Source organism: Xiphophorus hellerii, chromosome 14 (assembly GCF_003331165.1).
Source record: "Xiphophorus hellerii strain 12219 chromosome 14, Xiphophorus_hellerii-4.1, whole genome shotgun sequence".
NCBI classification, from domain to species: domain Eukaryota; kingdom Metazoa; phylum Chordata; class Actinopteri; order Cyprinodontiformes; family Poeciliidae; genus Xiphophorus; species Xiphophorus hellerii.
Genome location: NC_045685.1, coordinates 8,965,441 through 8,983,774, shown reverse-complemented (window position 1 = coordinate 8,983,774; position 18,334 = coordinate 8,965,441). Strand labels below are relative to the sequence as shown.

Below are 18,334 nucleotides of genomic sequence, written 5' to 3'. Positions count from 1 at the left end.
TTTTGTTGATTTAAGGCAGGCTATGACTTTATGACCATTACTTTTTTTTAAAAATTCTCATTATGAGTGGTGCATATCACTTCACGTGTCTTCAAAGTGGTAAATTGACAGTAGTGTGACTGCAAAGGGCTCTTCCTTTACAAAGTGTTTTCCATCTGCATCACTAACACGGTGCAGTTCGTAGACACGCGTCTTTGTTGCCTTTGTCTGTGTGATTTTGGTTTCATGTGTTTGTGTCAACCGTGAATTCATGGCATTCCTCATCTTCTCTGGATAAAACCCCTGAGATCAAAATAAAACAAGATCTGAGACGTCTGTCAGATTAGAGAGGAGACAGGAAAAAAATCGAGGAGGGGGGCGATGAACCCGATGGATGAACCCGATAAAAAGAAAACGTGAAGTGTACCTCAAAAAAAAAAGAAGGCAAAACAAAAATGGTACAGGAGTAGAAATGTGTTTGACTGAGGGAAAATAAGAGGGCTGGAATCTGGAGAAATTGTGCGTATTTGTAAAACACTGGAGAGCAAAAGACGATTCTTTTACTTGCCATCTTTAGCCGCGTTGCTGCAATAGAACAATTTCGTTAACAGGAAGAAACCTGGAGGTGTAGCTATTATTAATTTAATGCAGTGCACCACAGCAAACAGAGAAATAATTCAGAAAAAACTTTAAAAAAATAACTCAAAACCACTCGTGTTCTACTTTTCTCTCCCTCTCTGTATCAGCTATGCTACACACAGACTTGTTGCCATAGCAACTGACAGACAACAATGGCACCAATGTATCAGGACACAACACCAAAAAACAGAACAGTTTTACGTTTACAGGCCTGTTGTTAATTTTGCAATTATTATTAAGTGATCGCCTGAACACAGTGGTGGTTGGTTAGCTAATTTAAACACCTCTTCTACTGATGAATCCAAACACACCAAATTCTGGAGCACATCTACACGTTAAAGTTGTCAAAGTCAAGCTAGCATAACTGAGCTACTTCCCAATCCCTTGCTATTTTTTAATAAAAAGTTTTTCCTGACCTTGTTATCTTGTTGTAGTGTCGACAATTAGCAAACTACTGTGTCCCTTTTTCTTTTATATATCACAGATTTAGCACTTTATATGTTGACAACTTGACAGCAGAAATCAATGGTAGTCATAGGGAAGCAGCATTTTCAGTATAATTTGTGGGTGGATTGACTTGAAATCAACATTTTAACGTGTGCTATTTATTTGAAACTGGCTGGGGTTAACTTGTATTTAGGACTTTCCATATTTATGATGACAGTAAAACAAAAAACATCTGGAAATAATAATTTGTCATACTCTGTTTTAGGGCATGGTAGTACAGACCTAAAAAAAAAACCTTGACTTTCTATTTTAATAAATCTTCTTTTCTTAAAAACAAATTACAAATGGCAAACAATATTTCAATCATCCCATCTGTGAGTTGACCTGAATTCAGAGTTCAAATAATTGGGTGTGCTGACATCACTCTGAACTATGGAAACCCAGGGAGCGCATTGGTGAAAAATAATCCAGATTTTTCCTAAAATTAAATCTTCAAAAGCAAAACATTTGATCGATCAAACTGATTTATTGCTCGGCCCTACTTTGTTTCCCAAAGTTTTCTAGACTAAATAGAAACCCTAAAGAAGCATTTTGAAGATGCTTTTCAAATACAACTCTCATATTTTCTTTCCTTTACCAGTTTCTGTGTGTCTTTACTTATTAGCAGCAGCATCTAGAGCGTATGGAAGAAACAGGGAGGCAGAGCTAAAAAAAAAAAAAACAACAACAAAAAAACCTGCAGCGACCTGCCTGCTTAAGATCCCACCAGACACATTTGTCTGTGGAACAAGAAAGAGCTTGTGGAGCGATCCGAATCTGAATCATATGATGCACGAGCTTCATACTCAGTTTTACGATTATAAAAGAGCTTTCCAAATGTCACCGTGTTATACTTTATCGCTTCAGAGTTAAAAATAAGTTTCAAGTAGTTCCTAACGGTTTCATCGGTGCATCTGCTCCACTTTTCTGCAGGAAGAGAAATCGATTGCGATGAGTCCGCTTGTCTTTTAGTGTGTTAAAAGTTTTCCCACCAATGCAGGATATACACTTATGAAATATTTTAGTAGTTTAAAAATAACAATAACATTTATTCTGAAGGTAAACTGAGAACCTTGATGGATATGGATGCACTAACTGAAATATATTTTAATTCTATTGAATGTCTCTTAAATCTGAGCTAAAAACTATTATCAGCCATGTCACAAGAAGATTGAAAGTTATTTTCTTTATGTATATACGTTTTATTTGTATTTTCTTCAAATATTGCAAGTCAAAAAAAAATGTACTAACACTATGCTGGTCGAACCGTTCTTTTAATTGATGACCAACTTTTTAAAAAATGTTTACACTGATACTTTGAAGATTTCTCTTTGGCAAAGGAGCTCCGAGCCTCTTAACCATCACCCTAATCCAGGGGCCCGGAGCCACATGCGGCTCTTCAGTCCCGTCACTGTGCCGCTTAAGAATTTTGGCCAAAAAAGCTAAAGAATTGAGCAAAGTTTTATTATGTGAAGGTGATAAGAAATGGCTGCTTTTGCTTTTTTCCCCCCTCTTCTTTTTCTTGACATTTTTGCATCATATGCATGGCATTTCAACAAAGAATGACACCAATAGTGTTTTTTTAAACCATTTGTTCTATCAAAATATAATATTCCAACGTAGACATTGTAAACGTGTGGTGACTACCTACATAAACAAATTTGCCATAGACTAAATTGGAAAAATGAGCTCATAGTGACAGTTTTAGACAATGCGTAAAAACTGCAGCTTTAAAAGAAAGCCCATGCATTACACAGTGCAGCACAGAGCAGGTGCAGATATGCTCTGCCACTGTCACACCAGTGGGAATGTGAGCAAGAAGAATGAAAACTAACATTCTCAGCAGCATCAGTCGCACAGCTGTGCCGTGTTTCCCTTCCCTCTCTTATCTTCAGATAGGGGGAGGCGTATTTTGTCTACAGCCGAGGCTCCTGCCTCAATATTAAGCTTAGACGGCGACTAATCCAGACACAGAGACACCGTCGGTGTGCAGATTTACAGGGTTGAGAAGTCTGCTGTAATTTATGAACTATATTTATTTTCTTGTGATTTGTTAGATATTTAATTCACAATTTTTTTTGTTTGTTTTGAGAATGAGAATCTGACATGCTCAGTTGTTTGTCTGGCAATGTATTCTTTTTTTTTTCTTTTGTAAAGACAGTTTCAGTGATATTCTGGTGAATTTAAAGCTTAAATAAAAATTAAGACACAGTAAAGTTTCCTCTGTTACTGGATCTGTCACCCACCCATGTGTCCCAGCATTCCTCGTCCCTTCTTTCCTTCGGCTCTCCTTCCCCAGGCTACACATTTTCAGGCGTTTCTGCTGCCGCTCCCATCTCTTAACTTTCTTGTTGCCCGTGGCTACCACACACCGTACCGAACGGTGATGTATGTCGAGCGCTGAAAGGGAAAAAAAACAAAACAAAACAAAAAAAAGGACATGTTGGAACGGGAGCTCCAGGGTTGTGCCGTGGAGGGCAGGGCCGGGCAGGGCTTTGGGTGGGACATTTTGTCCTGTAAACCTCTTCGAGATCCACAGGAGATATCCTTCAAGAAAACATGGAACGCTGCAGATTTACTCCCTAGAGCGTAGGGATCGAATCGAAGGGTTTGTTCTTTTGTCGTTCTGCATCGTTAACTCAGCCTTAATGAGAAAAAATAATCTGTTTTACTATAATAATAATAAAACTTATTATAAATATTAATAATAAAATAAAAGACTTCAGCTCGTCTACCTTTTCCCAGTGCTCCCAGTACTACATCATTCAGTCAGAAACCACCAGTCAGAGCCAGGAGGAGGGTCTTATTGCTGTCAATCACTCTGGTGCTTTGCTCTTTGCTAAGCTACCTCTGGTTCACCACAACATAACCTGCCACGAATGCTAAGGCTAGTTAGCATAGCCATCTATGACAGCGGTTAAATGGTTTTCCTGTAACACTAAGTAGTTTTTCCACCATTAGCACATTGAGCAGCACGTATGGGAGATTGATTGACAGCACCAAGTCCCTCCTTGTGGCTCTTATTGCAGTTTGTCCATCAGAGGGCGCCGACGAGCTGTTTTATTTTGCTTATTAAGACGTCCCATCAGAGATCCATTCTGTGTGAAGTTCATCAGAAAGCTAATAAAAACTACATTTATTATTGTACCATGATTTATTTTAAGTTCTTTTTACACCACATCACAAAAACCAACATATTAAGGTACTAACTGTAATCTCAGACCCCTGTTTTAAAGTAAACCCTGTTCAGTAAACGATATTACCTCTCTTCTAAAACTTCAAGAATGTAGTTACTGTTAGTCACTCGCTTGAAGACACTGAGCGCAATTTCCTTCTCAAAATGTAAACTAAAATAAAACAGTGTAAGATTTTAGCAATTGTAGGATTTCTCTTTTGTCTTTGATAAAAGACCACAAACCATTTCCTCCTCTTCCGTTCGTTTTGGTTCAGTTGACCCAGAATGTCCTGCGTTCTAGTCCACTTCCTGATTCTGGAGTGAATCTGGCCCGCTTGCATCCACATATCCATTTGTACCGCACCAGATTTCACTTTAATCGAACCGAGACCGAGGTTTGTAGGCGGAACAGAGTTCGCTATTTTGGTCCACATCAGAGTTCGATTGCGCATTCACACCTCCCCAACTGAACCGGACTGTCTAGGCCAGGCATGTCCAAAGTCCGGCCCGGGGGCCAATCACGGCCCGCGGTCAGATTTCATACGGCCCGCAGCTTCGGTTTTATAATGTATTATTTATGGCCCGCCTGCACTGTGAAACAGAATAAATAAATCATAACACTTGAAACTGTAATTCCTCCTTTCACCAAATGGTGGCAGCACCACTTTAATACTATCAGTCTGCCTCGGTGCAGCGAACCCCTCTCCGTTCATTTCTGCCATGGCCACTGCAAAGAAAACGAGGAAAGTTTACAGTGAGGGCCGCCGCTTTCAAGGGAGATGGGAATTATAATACTTCTTCACTGAAAATCAGGGCAATTGTGCTTGTCTAATTTGTGAGATTGTTGCCTTGTTTAAGGATTTCAACGTAAAGAGACACTACCAGACTAAACATGCTAACACATACAACAAGCTAACAGGAAGTGACCGTGCTGAAAAACTGAAGCAGCTCCAAGCTGCACTGGCATCACAACAGCGATTCTTCACGCGGACCTGTGAGTCAAAAGAAAATACCACCAAAGCAAGCTACGAAGTTAATGTTAATAGCTAAACATGGCAAACCTTTTACTGAAGGTACATTTATCAAAGACTGTGTTATGAAAATGGTGGAGAACATTTGCCCTGAGAAGAAGCAAGAATTTGAGAAAAATGTTTGCCTGGCACGTAACAGTGTGGCACTGAGAGTTGAGGACATGAAACTGAGAGTTTTGAACGGTAACATCTGTCACTATCAGCAGCGAAAAGCCAAAGAACATTTATGCACTTGGGTTTATGGCACTTATTTTTATTAAACTCTTGAGTAAGATTTGGTTATGAACCTGTAGATGTGATACAAACTATTACTTTCTGAAAGATATTGTAAATGACGAGCAAAATTCACTTCTTTTAAGATTTAATAATAATAGATAACTTTGCATTACTTATAACTCCTGTTTAAAATGTTCTTGAGGCAAAGATATTTTAAACTCATGTAAATTTAAGGTATTTCCTACAGTTTGTTTAATGTTATCTGACTCTCCAGATATGAAAGAAAAGCAGAATTTGGGTTTTTAGAGTTGTTCTCATCTGCCTGAGTGGCTTATATTTGGTTATTTTGTCATTTGAAAAATAAAGATAATTGTGACAATGAAAATTGTTTTATAACAGTGTGTGAAACTTTTGTAGTTAAAAAATGTCCAAACAAACTATTGGCCCCCGGGCATCTTCACTTGATCAAATCTGGCCCTCTTTGCAAAAAGTTTGGACACCCCTGGTCTAGGCAAATGGACTAGAGTTTGATTAAAGCGGACTAAGCTGGGGGTGTTTGAATGCTTCCTTAATTCTCTGTAAATTATTCAATCCTTTGATTGTAAACTTTAACTGGAGTCTAAATGAACAGAAATTCATCAGAATTAGGAAATCATTTCTGAAGCTGATAATCTCATAACGGACTATGTAAAATGAGAAAATAGAGTAAATGTTACTGAAGTGTTAATGTTTTAAAGTGTGTTGCATGAGGGGTCAACTTGATGACATGCTCAGAATGAAAACGTTTTTTACATGCGAAACCTCTGAGATTGGAAGGAAGGCCGGTTTGTCGCGGAGGGCGGTCAGCTTCCCTGCTGGCATCTCTCAGCGGGAGGTCTCCGGGGTCAACACTCATTAGGCCAAATGAAAAAGAGAGGAGAGGAATGAAAATTGCGGCGAGAAACAGAGAAATTCCTGGGAATGGCAGCGGAATTCCTAGACTGCAGCGTGACGTCCTGAACGTCCGCATACGGGACTCATCAGTCGGGCTGTTTTCCTCTTCTAACAGCCTGAAGACGTTAGATTGCCCGCACGGAGGGATTTGTATTCCTTTCTTTGAGTGAAAACATTTGGTTTGGTTGTTGCTCTCGGGGGTTTCAGCAGCGCTGAAGTCGTCAAAGTCCGACTGTGATGAAAGGGACCTGCAGCTTTAAACAGCGCCCTGCGATGTACGTCTCCACTGCCACATAGAGTGTAACACATGTAACCCTGCTGGAGATGAGTATTTGTTTGAAGGATTAAAGTGGGCGTGTCTTGTAAAGGCAGTTCTAAGTAATGATGTTCTTGCTAGCAAGATGTTTTAGTTCTGAGGCCGCAGCTTTGTCATTTTTTACATATTAGTTCTCCGGACTTCTTGCTTTGTTGTATTCACCAGGCAAAACGTCCAAGAGAGACACAGCTTACCGACAGGATTCTGTTGTTTTTTCAAATAATGGAAAAAACTGTGAATTGCAACAGCATTAATACTAGGGATGCACCAATATAACAATTTTGGGACAATATATATGGTCAATATTAATGTAGCTCATTTCCTATCTTTGACATTGTGGAAAGAAATGACCACATCACCAGCATTTCCTATCTGCTTCTGTAAAACACCGTAAAGTCACACACAAACGGCAACAAGATGGACATGACCGTCTGTCATTAATGTCAGCCCAGTTTTACCCGCGGGATCAATACCGATACGTTAATAAAATGACGAACATAGTCCGATGCAGCACGCATCCCTAGAACTTTTCAAACTACAATCTGTTTTTATGTGACATATAAATACAGTCAATAACAAGTTCAAGAAAAGAATGCGTTTTTGTTTTTTTTCTCCTGTCAAAGTGCTGACCCACGACAAAGTGGGTCAACGTAGGTGACTGCTTGCTTTTTGCATTTAGACTAAAATCTTTGCCCGTTCTTTTTTCAGTACAAGTAAAAGGTCTGATTAGATTAAGAACATCTGTGAACAGCAATTTTGTTTAATGTCATTTGGGTCCCCCTGACTTTGACTGGACCATTCTAACACATGATTATAAATCAATTTAGACAATTTGATTGTCATTTCTCACATACACCCCAGTATTGTCTACTACAGCCTGCAACAGGTTTTCTTCAAGGATTGCTCATATTCTGCTCAGTCCCGATAACACATTACATTTATGGTGGTAACATGACAAAAATGTGGAACATATAAAGCAATACAAGGGCACTTTTGCAGGTATTTGAGTAGAAGATGCCTAAAGAAACCCTAAATTACATTTTAACCTTGAATAAGACAATAAAACCCACAAAAAATATCTAAATTTAGAGGTAAATCACATGGCTACCAGTGATTATAATCTAAAGTTTGCAAGAGATTTTGAGAAATTAAGGTGATAAAAACTGTGTACTTGTGTCATGTCTTTTTCTACACTAAAGTGAAAATGTTGCCACAGACTTAAATTAATAATACCTTCAATAATCTTCAAAAGGAAGTTATTGTAGAATAATTTCCATATCTGATGAATGCAATGTATGCAAAAGTAGACTAAAGAAAGGTTAAAGATACTTTCCACTGTCAACGGAAAGCAGCAACATTGTTCCACACTGTAAAACATCACACTGTCTTTGAAAGCAACCCTTGTTTATATAGTAAACCCAGTGTAATAGTTTAACAGGTGGGCTGCAGAGGCCTTCTGTGTTTGTTGAGTGTGAAAGCAAACATCTAGTTCTCTCTTTCCCGTTTCATACCCTTTAACCTCACAAAGTCTGAAAACATAATAGCACAATCAGATGGATGGAATCCAGATGGGATTTGGAATAATTACCGCAGTAAGTCTCAGAGCTACTCAGAAACTCGTAGATGTCCTCCTTAATCCCTTTATTTACCTCTTTTTCTTCTGTGTCTGTTGCTTGGACTGAAGTGTTTCCCCTGTTTCTGGTTCATTCTGTGGATAAAATATGCAGACAACAGAGAAAGTCAGACACGGAAACATGAACTTTGGTTGGTTGAATGAAACGCTGTGATCAAATGAGAGGGTTTAGCAGATTTCAGATTTTATTTCCATTTTGCTTTGGAGTGCCTTTGCCTCTCTAATGCTTTGTTGTACAGCTATTTCTGTGCATGTGCCTTTCTATTTATGCACGTGTGTGTTCATGCCAGGGCAATGTCTATACCTGTCTAATTATCAGTCTTTGATAAGTAGGGGGAATTCCAGTCTCGCCAATGTAATCCTCAGGTAGAAGCCTTCCGCTCTTCTCCTCATCGTTCTTCTCATCACCTCAGCCTATACCCATCTTTTCCTTAATTGCAGTAAGCTCTAAAAACAGTTAGCATTTCTAGGAGAAAAAGTCACCTCTCAAAATTCTGCCTAAATTCTACCAGCATACAGGAAACATAGTTACAGTCGGTGCTGGGATTAGGTCTGTACTTAGGTTTGGAAGTCCCAGTTTGGTTGGTAACTTATTGGTGGTGGTGTCGTCTGTATTTCTGAGTCAAGGTCTTGGTTTTGGTTTGTAGCTCACCAACAAAGGCAGAGTTTAGGTCTGACCTTTGTTTTCAGTTCATAGTTCAGAGTGTACCATGCTGTTGAGGTCACAGTTTAGTCCGGTTTCTGGTGTTTAGGTCATGATCGGGTCTCTACCTCTGGCTGTTGAGTTCACGATTCAAACTCTGCCTCTTTGTTGAGTTTACGGTTCTGTCCATACATTACTGTTGAGTTTTTACTCTTACCACGGACATGTCGGCATACCACCTATCAACACACCACTGGATGGTATTAAGAAACAAAAAAACCACCTAGAGAACTCTTTAAGTGTCGTGTGTTAATTTTAAATCCCTGGTGCTGTATTTAAGTGTGTTAGGCTCAATTAGGTGTTTTAAGTGTGGGATTATATAATGTAGCAAATTGCCATATCCAACACTCCCTCCCCACAGCCACATCAACGAAAGGCAAAAAACCCTTGCGCAATACTTAGTCTTCAATTCCTGCTTCATTACTAGATATTCTGGCACTGATGTAAATCTTGACTTTTTTTTAGAAAGTATTTATATGCCAATTTTCAATTGAGGTTCATCAATGACATAAAAGAAACATGTGTTGTGTCCTAATCTGAATGATAAACTGTAGCTGACAGTTTTGTACGAATGCCTGAACTGTTACACCCCGGCTTTCTTTTTTTTACCCCTCCAGGGGGTCTTATTGTGGGCTCTAGTGTCCCTTATACGAAAGTAGGCTGACAGGAAGGGGGAAGCAGAGGAGGGAAGACATGCGGCTAATGTCGCCGGGTCCGGGAGTCGAACCCGCGCCGGCCGCGTCGAGGACTCAAGGCCTCCAAATATGGGTCGCGCTATCCCCTACGCCACCAATCGATTTAATATTTTTTGTAATGAAGAACAATATTGTATGATTTAAGCTCTTCTCTCTAATGGTTACTAAAGTTATATTACCGTCACACCAGACCTCCCTAGACACGTTTGCTCTTCATGTAAGTTTTGCTACGCAAAGGAAAATCATCTGGATACAATTTAGACGCGACTGGTTTCTAGCAAATTTACTGAAAGCTCTTTTGTTTTGTATACACAAATGCACGTGTGGCCTTCGAAGGGGACTGAAGGATTTTTGTCCACTCAACCAAGAAGGCTTTTATGGAGAAAAGAAAAAAGAAACGCTGGGAACCTCTGTCCTACAGTATGCAGATTTATCTCTGCCCAGGACTGTCAGGTCGACTTGCTGAAAATACCGAGATAGAGGTGGGAAGACATCAGAGAAGGCAGTTAAAGGAGAGATTTAGTGGAGCAAATATCTTGCAGCTCACTGACTTTTCAAAGTGGATTACATGCTCAGTGCTAAGAGGGTGGAGAAATGGAGCAAGAGCTACCGAATGACTGTCAAAGACCTTCTGTCAAATCTCAGGCTTATGTGGAGAACTCAACCACTTATGCAATTGGTAGATTGTGATACTGAACAAATGGTTGTACTCACCCAGTGAGATGAAGCTCTTCAAACTTGAAGGTTTGTCCTCTGGTGTGTCTTCCAAGCATGTTTTAGCAGCAGGTGAACTTTATCCTTAACCAGTCTTCTGTCTGCTCCACTCAAGAAGCCTGCTTAACTTTCACTATCTGTACGTGCCCAAGTGGCTGCCGGCCGGTACTTTCTACAAAGGCCTGTGGCCATACCAACAGCTACAACAAACCTGCTGCCACCAAAACGCAGTATTTTAAAAAAACAAAAACAAAACGTGATTCAGATTATGAGCAAAACGTTTTTAAAAACAAAATTTTACAATGGTTTCCTTTTTAATTTTGTTTAGCTCACTATATTTGTTTACGTTTTTTTTTTTTCTTCCAAACTCGGGGGGGGGGGTTGGTTCAAATGAACCCCACGTGCCCACTCTGTCCCCAAACAAATAACCAAACAAAAACGACGCGAACTCTGCAAACAGCTGCCATTAAACTGCAGAACGCCGTGCATCTTTCCTTTCCTTTCCTTTCCTTTCTTTTTTTTTTTTTTTTTAAAAAAGGATGACGTCGAATCTCCATCTCGCTCACTATCCCACGTTCGTCTTCTTTGCGTCTCACTCTCACTACTAGCAAACATGGCGCCATTCTGTGGTTTTTGTTTTTGTGTAGGTCTTCCTCGGTATCACAGCGCCATCAATTGGTCCGGCAGACTTACTACATCGCTTTCTGTGGCGCCGCAGCTTGTCCCGTGGACGCATGTTTCTTAATTATTACTAGCAAAAATGTACTGTGCTCGTCTCCATGTCCACAGGCCCGTAGTTTAGGAAGTGACAATTTAGATGGTGATTTTCAGTGTTTGGGAGTGCTTCCTGTTTTAGTGTCCATTCCTCAAACGCTGATTTTTTAATGTTTTGTACATAATTAAAACATTTTTATGTTTTCTACTTCTAAAATATGATAATATTGGGCTTTATTTAAAAAAAATACACATAAATGTGAGAGGTTTCTTTTGTAAAAACCAAACTTTGACATTAAAGTTGATTTGGCTTCAGAATTGGAGCAGTTGTAAGATTGAATAGTTGATCCCTCGAGTGCCTTAATTTTGGTCAACAAGAATAAGCAATATTTATTGAAGTACGTCACAGTCTGGATTAGAGGGAAGCTAATTTTCTTGTCTCTCTCAGAGCAGCATGGAAAATCTCTAGATATCTTTTCTTGGACCTACAAGAAAACTCACGTCAGGCTCTCCTGGTCAAGTGATAGGCATGAAAAATAAAGGGATGAGACTTTAAAACGACAGAGTGGAAGAGGTGAAAAGAGTGAGAGCTGCCAGGCTGGGCGTGGGAGAGCAGACAGCATTGAGTTGAAGCAGACCAGATACTAATGTGGAGATCCAAGGCTTGTAAAAACAGCGCTTCAGAGACGGATTAACCCACACACTCAGACACACACAGACACAAAATCATGTGTACTTGACATCCATTCTCTACAGTAACATGCTAAAATCTAAGATAGGAATCAAACCGTCAACCGTGACTGGCCATGACTGGCACAGAGAGACAGATAAGCTGCTAAATCCAGGAAACAGGCAGAAAATCTGCTCAGTGGAAGATGATAGACCAGCATTGTGCAGATGCCACCTGGTTCATAGCATATGTAAAGCTGTGCAAGTCAATGAAAAAGCATTTGCCCCTGTTTAACGATTTCTTCCGCTTTTTTTGCCTTTGCGTCACGTTTGCAAATGTGTCAGAACATCCAAACATATTTTGCTATTACACAAAGTGGGCTGAGTAAATAGAACAAAAAAAACGACAAAAGATGATTTCAATTATTAGTGGAAAAAACTATCTGAACCAATCTAGCCTATTGTTAAATATTGAATCACCTGTGATTAAAATACTATTTTAGATGCTAACATGTCATAAAATCTATGTTGTTACGATATTTATTCGTTTTAGTGTTGATTCGGTTTGTGGATAAAAGACCAAAGAAAGATCATCCCACTTGCAGCAAAAACTAAGAATCTGTCATTTTGATGCTATCCTTTAAAGGAGGGGGGGGAGAGTTATTATTATTTTTATTATTTTTTACCGTATAGCTGCTTTCACATTTCTTGACTTTAAAAAACATTCGTCTTTTATTGCTCTAACAAAATCTCACATGGAAATCTTTAGAATTTAAGTCTAGGGACTAAGTTGGCCTTGAAAGAAAGTTAATTTAGTGTCTGATGAGTCTTTTTTTTTTTTTTTTTTTTGCTTAATTAGCCATGTGTTTTCAATCACCGTCAGTGAGGTTTCCACTGCCAACTTCTTTTCAGCCCAATGGCTGAGTTCACCAGATTTCTATGAAAAACATCCTAGTGTTTCAGTTTCCTAGTTCATGAATCCATGCAGCCTATTAAGGCTCCAGGGGAATCTGGACGAGCCGCAGTGCTTGTTTGTCACATTTCCGTCTGGGTTCAACTATTTAATTATTGGTCAGAATTCAGATTTAAGCTGCTTTTCTCTCAGCTGTTGCCGATAAACGGTTTGTGGCTTGTTCTCTCGTCTTACCCATTTTGATACACAGCTGCAAGCAATGGGCTTGTGTCAAGGCATTTTTATTCATCAGGGAAATGACTACCTGAAAATTCAGAGACAGTACTGAAATAAAGTTCATGTTGAATGTGTTAAGAGTGTTGGGACGTATAAAAATTGTGATTTTGTCATAAACCTTTTATGTAGTTTTTTTTTTCTAGAGTTTGTCTTTGGACGACCACACAGCGCCACTAAAAGATTCATTTATTTTAACTCATTTATTTGTAAGAGTTTGAAATTCCAGGTTGTTACAAAATAATAAGCAAGTCAATTAATTACATGATAAATTAAAACAATCATTTGCATAATTTATTGGGTTTTTTTTAAACTGGATGACAAAAGCCTTCAGTCTGGTGCTTTGGTCTCTATTAGCCTTTTATTTTGAAAGACAGTTTTGTTTACAGAGACGTCACAATCAATTTTATTTGTTGCTTCTGTTGTTTTGTTGATTTATTTTGGATATTTAAAATGTCTTCCAGTTGCCGGCGTCAAATGTTCATGAGAATTGAAAGTTAATTGATATTTGATATTTGAGAGAGCGTTCTTGCATTATTATCCCATTATCCCATTATATTACTTGAAACAACATGATCGCTTATTACAATCATTACCGGAACAATTCAACATTTATTACCGTGACAGGCCTACATGCATATAGAAAAAGTCAGACTTTTTATTTGTCCTGGGTTTTTTTTTTTTTTTAACAGAAATACAGAAAATCCAAACAAATGAAAGAATTAGCTAACGTCTTGGCACTAAACGTACGGCGAGGACGCAAATACAATCGCTAAACAATCCTGACCTTGATTTGAAATTTAAACAGAACCACGAAAACATACAATCGGACACACGCGGCTCCTCGTTCCGATCCCAACCGTGAGCTGAGAAAGCTGAGAAAGCCGAGTGCCAGTCTGTCCTCCTCTCCCTTCGTCTCTGTGGTGAACCCGTTGCCTCTCCATCTTTCTCACATCCCGGCTGCCCGGCATGCGTGCAGCTGATGCCCGTCTGGCATGCGCCGTGTCAACAGAGCATGGGAAAAGTTAATCAGCAGCTTGGCATCTTCCCCTCTCCTCCCTAGGCCTTCTCAGCTCTCCTTTCAAAACTATCTACCACAGTTTTACTTCTGTTGCCGTCTTTTTGGGAATTTCTTTTTTCTGCGTGTTTCTACTGAGATCCGCGTGATGTTTTTTTCTTGTTGTTGTTGTTGTTGAGCTTGTGTCTTTCTTCCAAGCACGAAACAACCCGCGGGCCGGGGGGAGTCCTCGATGGGAAGACATGCCACCTGTTGAAATTGTTGTTATTGTGATGACGGAGTGCCCTCTAGTGGCGAGATTGGAACTCAGACCCTCATGCTCTTTTTGATAGGAGGAAAATCACTGTATTTATTTATATATTAATAGTTCTCTTACAGATAATTAAAGTTAGCTCTGTTTTTGCTTTTTCTGCAGGCTTGCAATGGATGTGGGGGCTCCAAGTGTGACTGCAGTGGAGTGAAAGGAGAAAAGGTAAAAAAAGAAAAGTGCATTAAAGTCAGTGTTTTTTATAAACAAAGTACGTATTGTAAAAGTATTTGCGTGTTTTGATTTATTTTCACATTTTGTCGCAATGCAACCATATCTTTGTGAAATGTAAACACATAGTAGTGCATAGTTTATTTTTAATAAAACAGATTTTAAGTTTTATTAACATACTTTTCAGTCTGCATTTTGTAAAAACCACCTTTTTCTGCAATTACAGATGCAAGTCTCTTGTTGCAAATTTTATCCAAACTCTACAGGTTAACCCTTTGCAGCTGTAATTGACAAAAATAGATTTTTAGTCAGCGGTGCCCAAAATGCGGCCCAGAGGCGATCTGCGGCCGTCTTAGTGATTTTATATGGCCCCCGGAGCAAACGCAGACAGTTGATGCACTTTAAAAAATCTTTTAGGGTGAATTTTTTACAGAAGAAAAACTTTAAAATAAAATAAAATTTTACTTATTATGATGTTAGTTGTACAACGAAAACTATTTCTCGTTTATTAAGCAGGTTTCTGCATCCATCTGACTTTTCTAGTATTTGACATTTAACATTTTCCCTGCCCTCTGATTAAAACAGCAAGCACTTTAGAAGAAAGAACGACTTTCCATTCTGTTGCTGACTTAGATAAAACAAAAAAAAAAAAACTAATTTAGCTCCAAAAATAAAAATGATCAACCAAAACAAAAAGGAAGTGCGCATGTCGGTCTTATAATAATGCAAGAACCTTTCCATGTTTTGGACCTGTAATCATTTACAGAACACTTTTTACAAATATTTGACCTTTATGCTCATTTTAATAAAAATTTTGCGGCTGATAATATTGTCCCTTTTTTGTCTAGACAATAAATCAATAACAATATATATCGCGATAGACACATGATCGATATCAATAGATATTACGTCACTGAACTCCGACGCAGAACCGCACAGCATTCTGGGGGATGTAGGCAGAGGAAAGACTTTAGCCGCTGAATCTCTCATGGCTAGCTAAGCAAGGTTGGTGGCATCAACAAACTCAGTCCCTCTTTGGTTACCTAGCAACAACCTGTTTAGTAGCTTGCACAGCAGCACTTTCGGGTTTTTGTGCCTCACAGCTGCTTAAAAATAAAAAACACAATGCCCTGGAGAGAAAAGTGAGGATAAAACAGCAAATGTCATGCCACCAGCTCCAGTGGCAAACTTATCAATAATTATCAATATTGATTGATATGAAACGCTTATATTGTGATACGTTTTTCAATCATATCGTCCAGCCCTACTGTTAACTGACATAAAGAAAGCTGTATGGTAACCTAACAGTGTCACATTCTTGGACCATTCTCTTATTTGAAAAGTGAATCTTCTACCAACAAAGAACTGCGATTGTTCCTTTACGAATGTGATATCATATGCAAAAACTGCAGCTCGATTTATTCTACGTCTACATTTTGATGTTTCACGATGACTATAGCTGGATGTCAGGCTTGTCAAAACTATTAACAACATGTAAATAATCAATTGACTGTGTGTGTGTGTGTGTGTGGTGGCTTGCAGGGGGAGAGGGGTTTCCCAGGTCTTACCGGACAGCCAGGGGTCCCAGGGTTCCCCGGACCTGAGGGACCAATCGGAACTAGAGGAGAGAAGGTGAGTTTGGCTTAATGCTCAAACATTTCAGATCACACACACAGAACTTAAAATAGTTTTGTCAAGAAGTTTTAACACTGGACTAAACTCAAGGATTTGGATGATCCATAAGAATCAAGAGTGTCGATCATCACTGTGGGCCTTTAGCTTTAGCAAAACAGGGCAAATTTTCTGAACTGACAGAAATATAGTGAAAGTGAAGTCAAAATGGGAAAAAGCATATCTCTTTCAAAAACTGCGTATGTGTGTAGACTTGTATATGGAAGTTAAACAATTTTGTCAAAAAAATATTAATAATTTAATTAACTCTGTAAACAGAATAACTATTAAAACTTAACCATTACTAGTCAGTTTAAACTTAATCCTACTCCTTTCCGAGATCTGGGATAAATTGGAGTGGACGCTTTGAGCCAAACCTTCTTGTCCAACATCGGTGTCTGACCTCATAGATGTAATTTTTAAAAATTGGGTAAAAGTTTCTATAAACAAGGTTTCTTATGGAAAGCCTTCCTAAATGAAAATACCTACAGTTTCCACATATTTTCCGTTATGCCTGGAAAATGTTGGCCAACGTTAAGAACGAGTCGTCACTCAAGTTTGCATGTCAGTGAAATCAGCTGAGCAAATAGCTAGGCTACAAACAGCATGCTTACTTTCTGTTTCATATGACTCATTGATCGTTCTTTTGTCATCTTTTTATTGTAAACCACATGTTATTAGAAAATCCTAGATGAGTCAGACCAGGAAAATGTGTTGTTTATAAATCAGAATTCTTGACCTTATTTCACTACATCACCCCTCGTCACCTTGAATCCTAAAGTGTTCAGCTGAATATCTCCCAGTTTTTAACCACACAAATGTTTTATTAATGATGTTCTTTGTTTTGTTTTGCGTTTAGGGAAGTGATGGACCTTCAGGACCATCTGGTCCAAAAGGAATAAGAGTATGTATATCGACTTTATTTAAAGCAGAATTTCACGTTAATCTGTAAATGTTTTGTCTGTAACTTCTATAATGCAAAAGGAAGAATCAAGTTTAATGCTGTTTTATTGATTTGGGTTTGATTTAACCTAAATACACAAAAAGAGTTTTTTTTTTAATTATTCGTTTTTATTCTTATTCTTTGTGTTTTGTTTGATTCTTTTGGAGGCATTTCTTGACTGTATTATCCATTCATCTTCAGTTGTAATACCCCATTATGGACACCAGATGTCCCCACTTTGCCATATTTCAAACATTGTTGGATAAAGAAAGATTTCTTTTTTCTCTTTACAGAATCTCTAAATATATATTTTTTGTTTGTTTCGTTTCCCAACAGGGACCGCCCGGATTGCCTGGATTTCCAGGAACGCCAGGACTTCCAGTAAGTTCAAAAATAATCCAGAACCACTCCTTTTGCCAAACCTAACCCTCATATGTAACTCAACTACGCATTTCCTGTCAGGGTCTGCCAGGACAGGACGGAGCCCCGGGCCCGAGGGGAGTGCCCGGTTGTAATGGGACAAAGGTTAATGGAACCAAATTAAAAATTAGCTGTTTTTTTTTTTTTTATTGTATCATACAGTAGCTTCTTTATCCTGAGAAGAACCCTTTCTTTCTTTCTTCTTTGTCTTCAGGGTGAACCTGGTTTTCCAGGAAGTTCAGGAATACCTGGAAGACAAGGACTTCCAGTAAGTGATTAATAAAACAAATTACTTTTTCTAAGTAAACGGAAAATAATAATAGAAAAAACTCTTTACTTTTCATTATAGAGATTCAGGCATACTGCCCATGGAAGAGAAATTTAAGCACCTTCTTTAGTATTAAGGGTATTCACCTTTTATTGACAACTCAAAGCATTTTTCAACTTTAGGAAGCTTTTCGGAGAACTCTGGTTAGTTTTTCTTCCCTGGAGCCTTTTGAAATGATTCAAAATTACGAGTAATGTGTTTCACTCGTCTGAGCTTAACATTTTCAATGTATTTTATCTGCTTCCATTAAATATGATAGACTTTTAAGTGGAGACTTATTCACTTAACCTTCCTTGAAGACAGGGGTAGAAAAGTAAAATGAATGTTAGAATATTTTACTGTATTTTTGTTCAAAACCTCAAATTAAAAACAACTACAACTCGTTTG

The 18,334-nt window shown here is 38.6% G+C and overlaps 1 protein-coding gene across 1 annotated transcript in view; it reads left to right on the top strand.

The window, feature by feature from the left end:
- The window catches only part of col4a5 (collagen, type IV, alpha 5 (Alport syndrome)), a 58,863-nt gene that overhangs the window by 14,109 nt on the left and 26,420 nt on the right, over window positions 1-18,334 (top strand). The window contains exons 2-7 of the mRNA XM_032583375.1: window positions 14,523-14,579; window positions 16,128-16,217; window positions 17,116-17,160; window positions 17,536-17,580; window positions 17,662-17,724; window positions 17,834-17,887. Of these exons, the coding sequence (XP_032439266.1) occupies window positions 14,523-14,579; window positions 16,128-16,217; window positions 17,116-17,160; window positions 17,536-17,580; window positions 17,662-17,724; window positions 17,834-17,887 (354 nt within the window). The remainder of the gene's footprint in view (window positions 1-14,522; window positions 14,580-16,127; window positions 16,218-17,115; window positions 17,161-17,535; window positions 17,581-17,661; window positions 17,725-17,833; window positions 17,888-18,334) is intronic.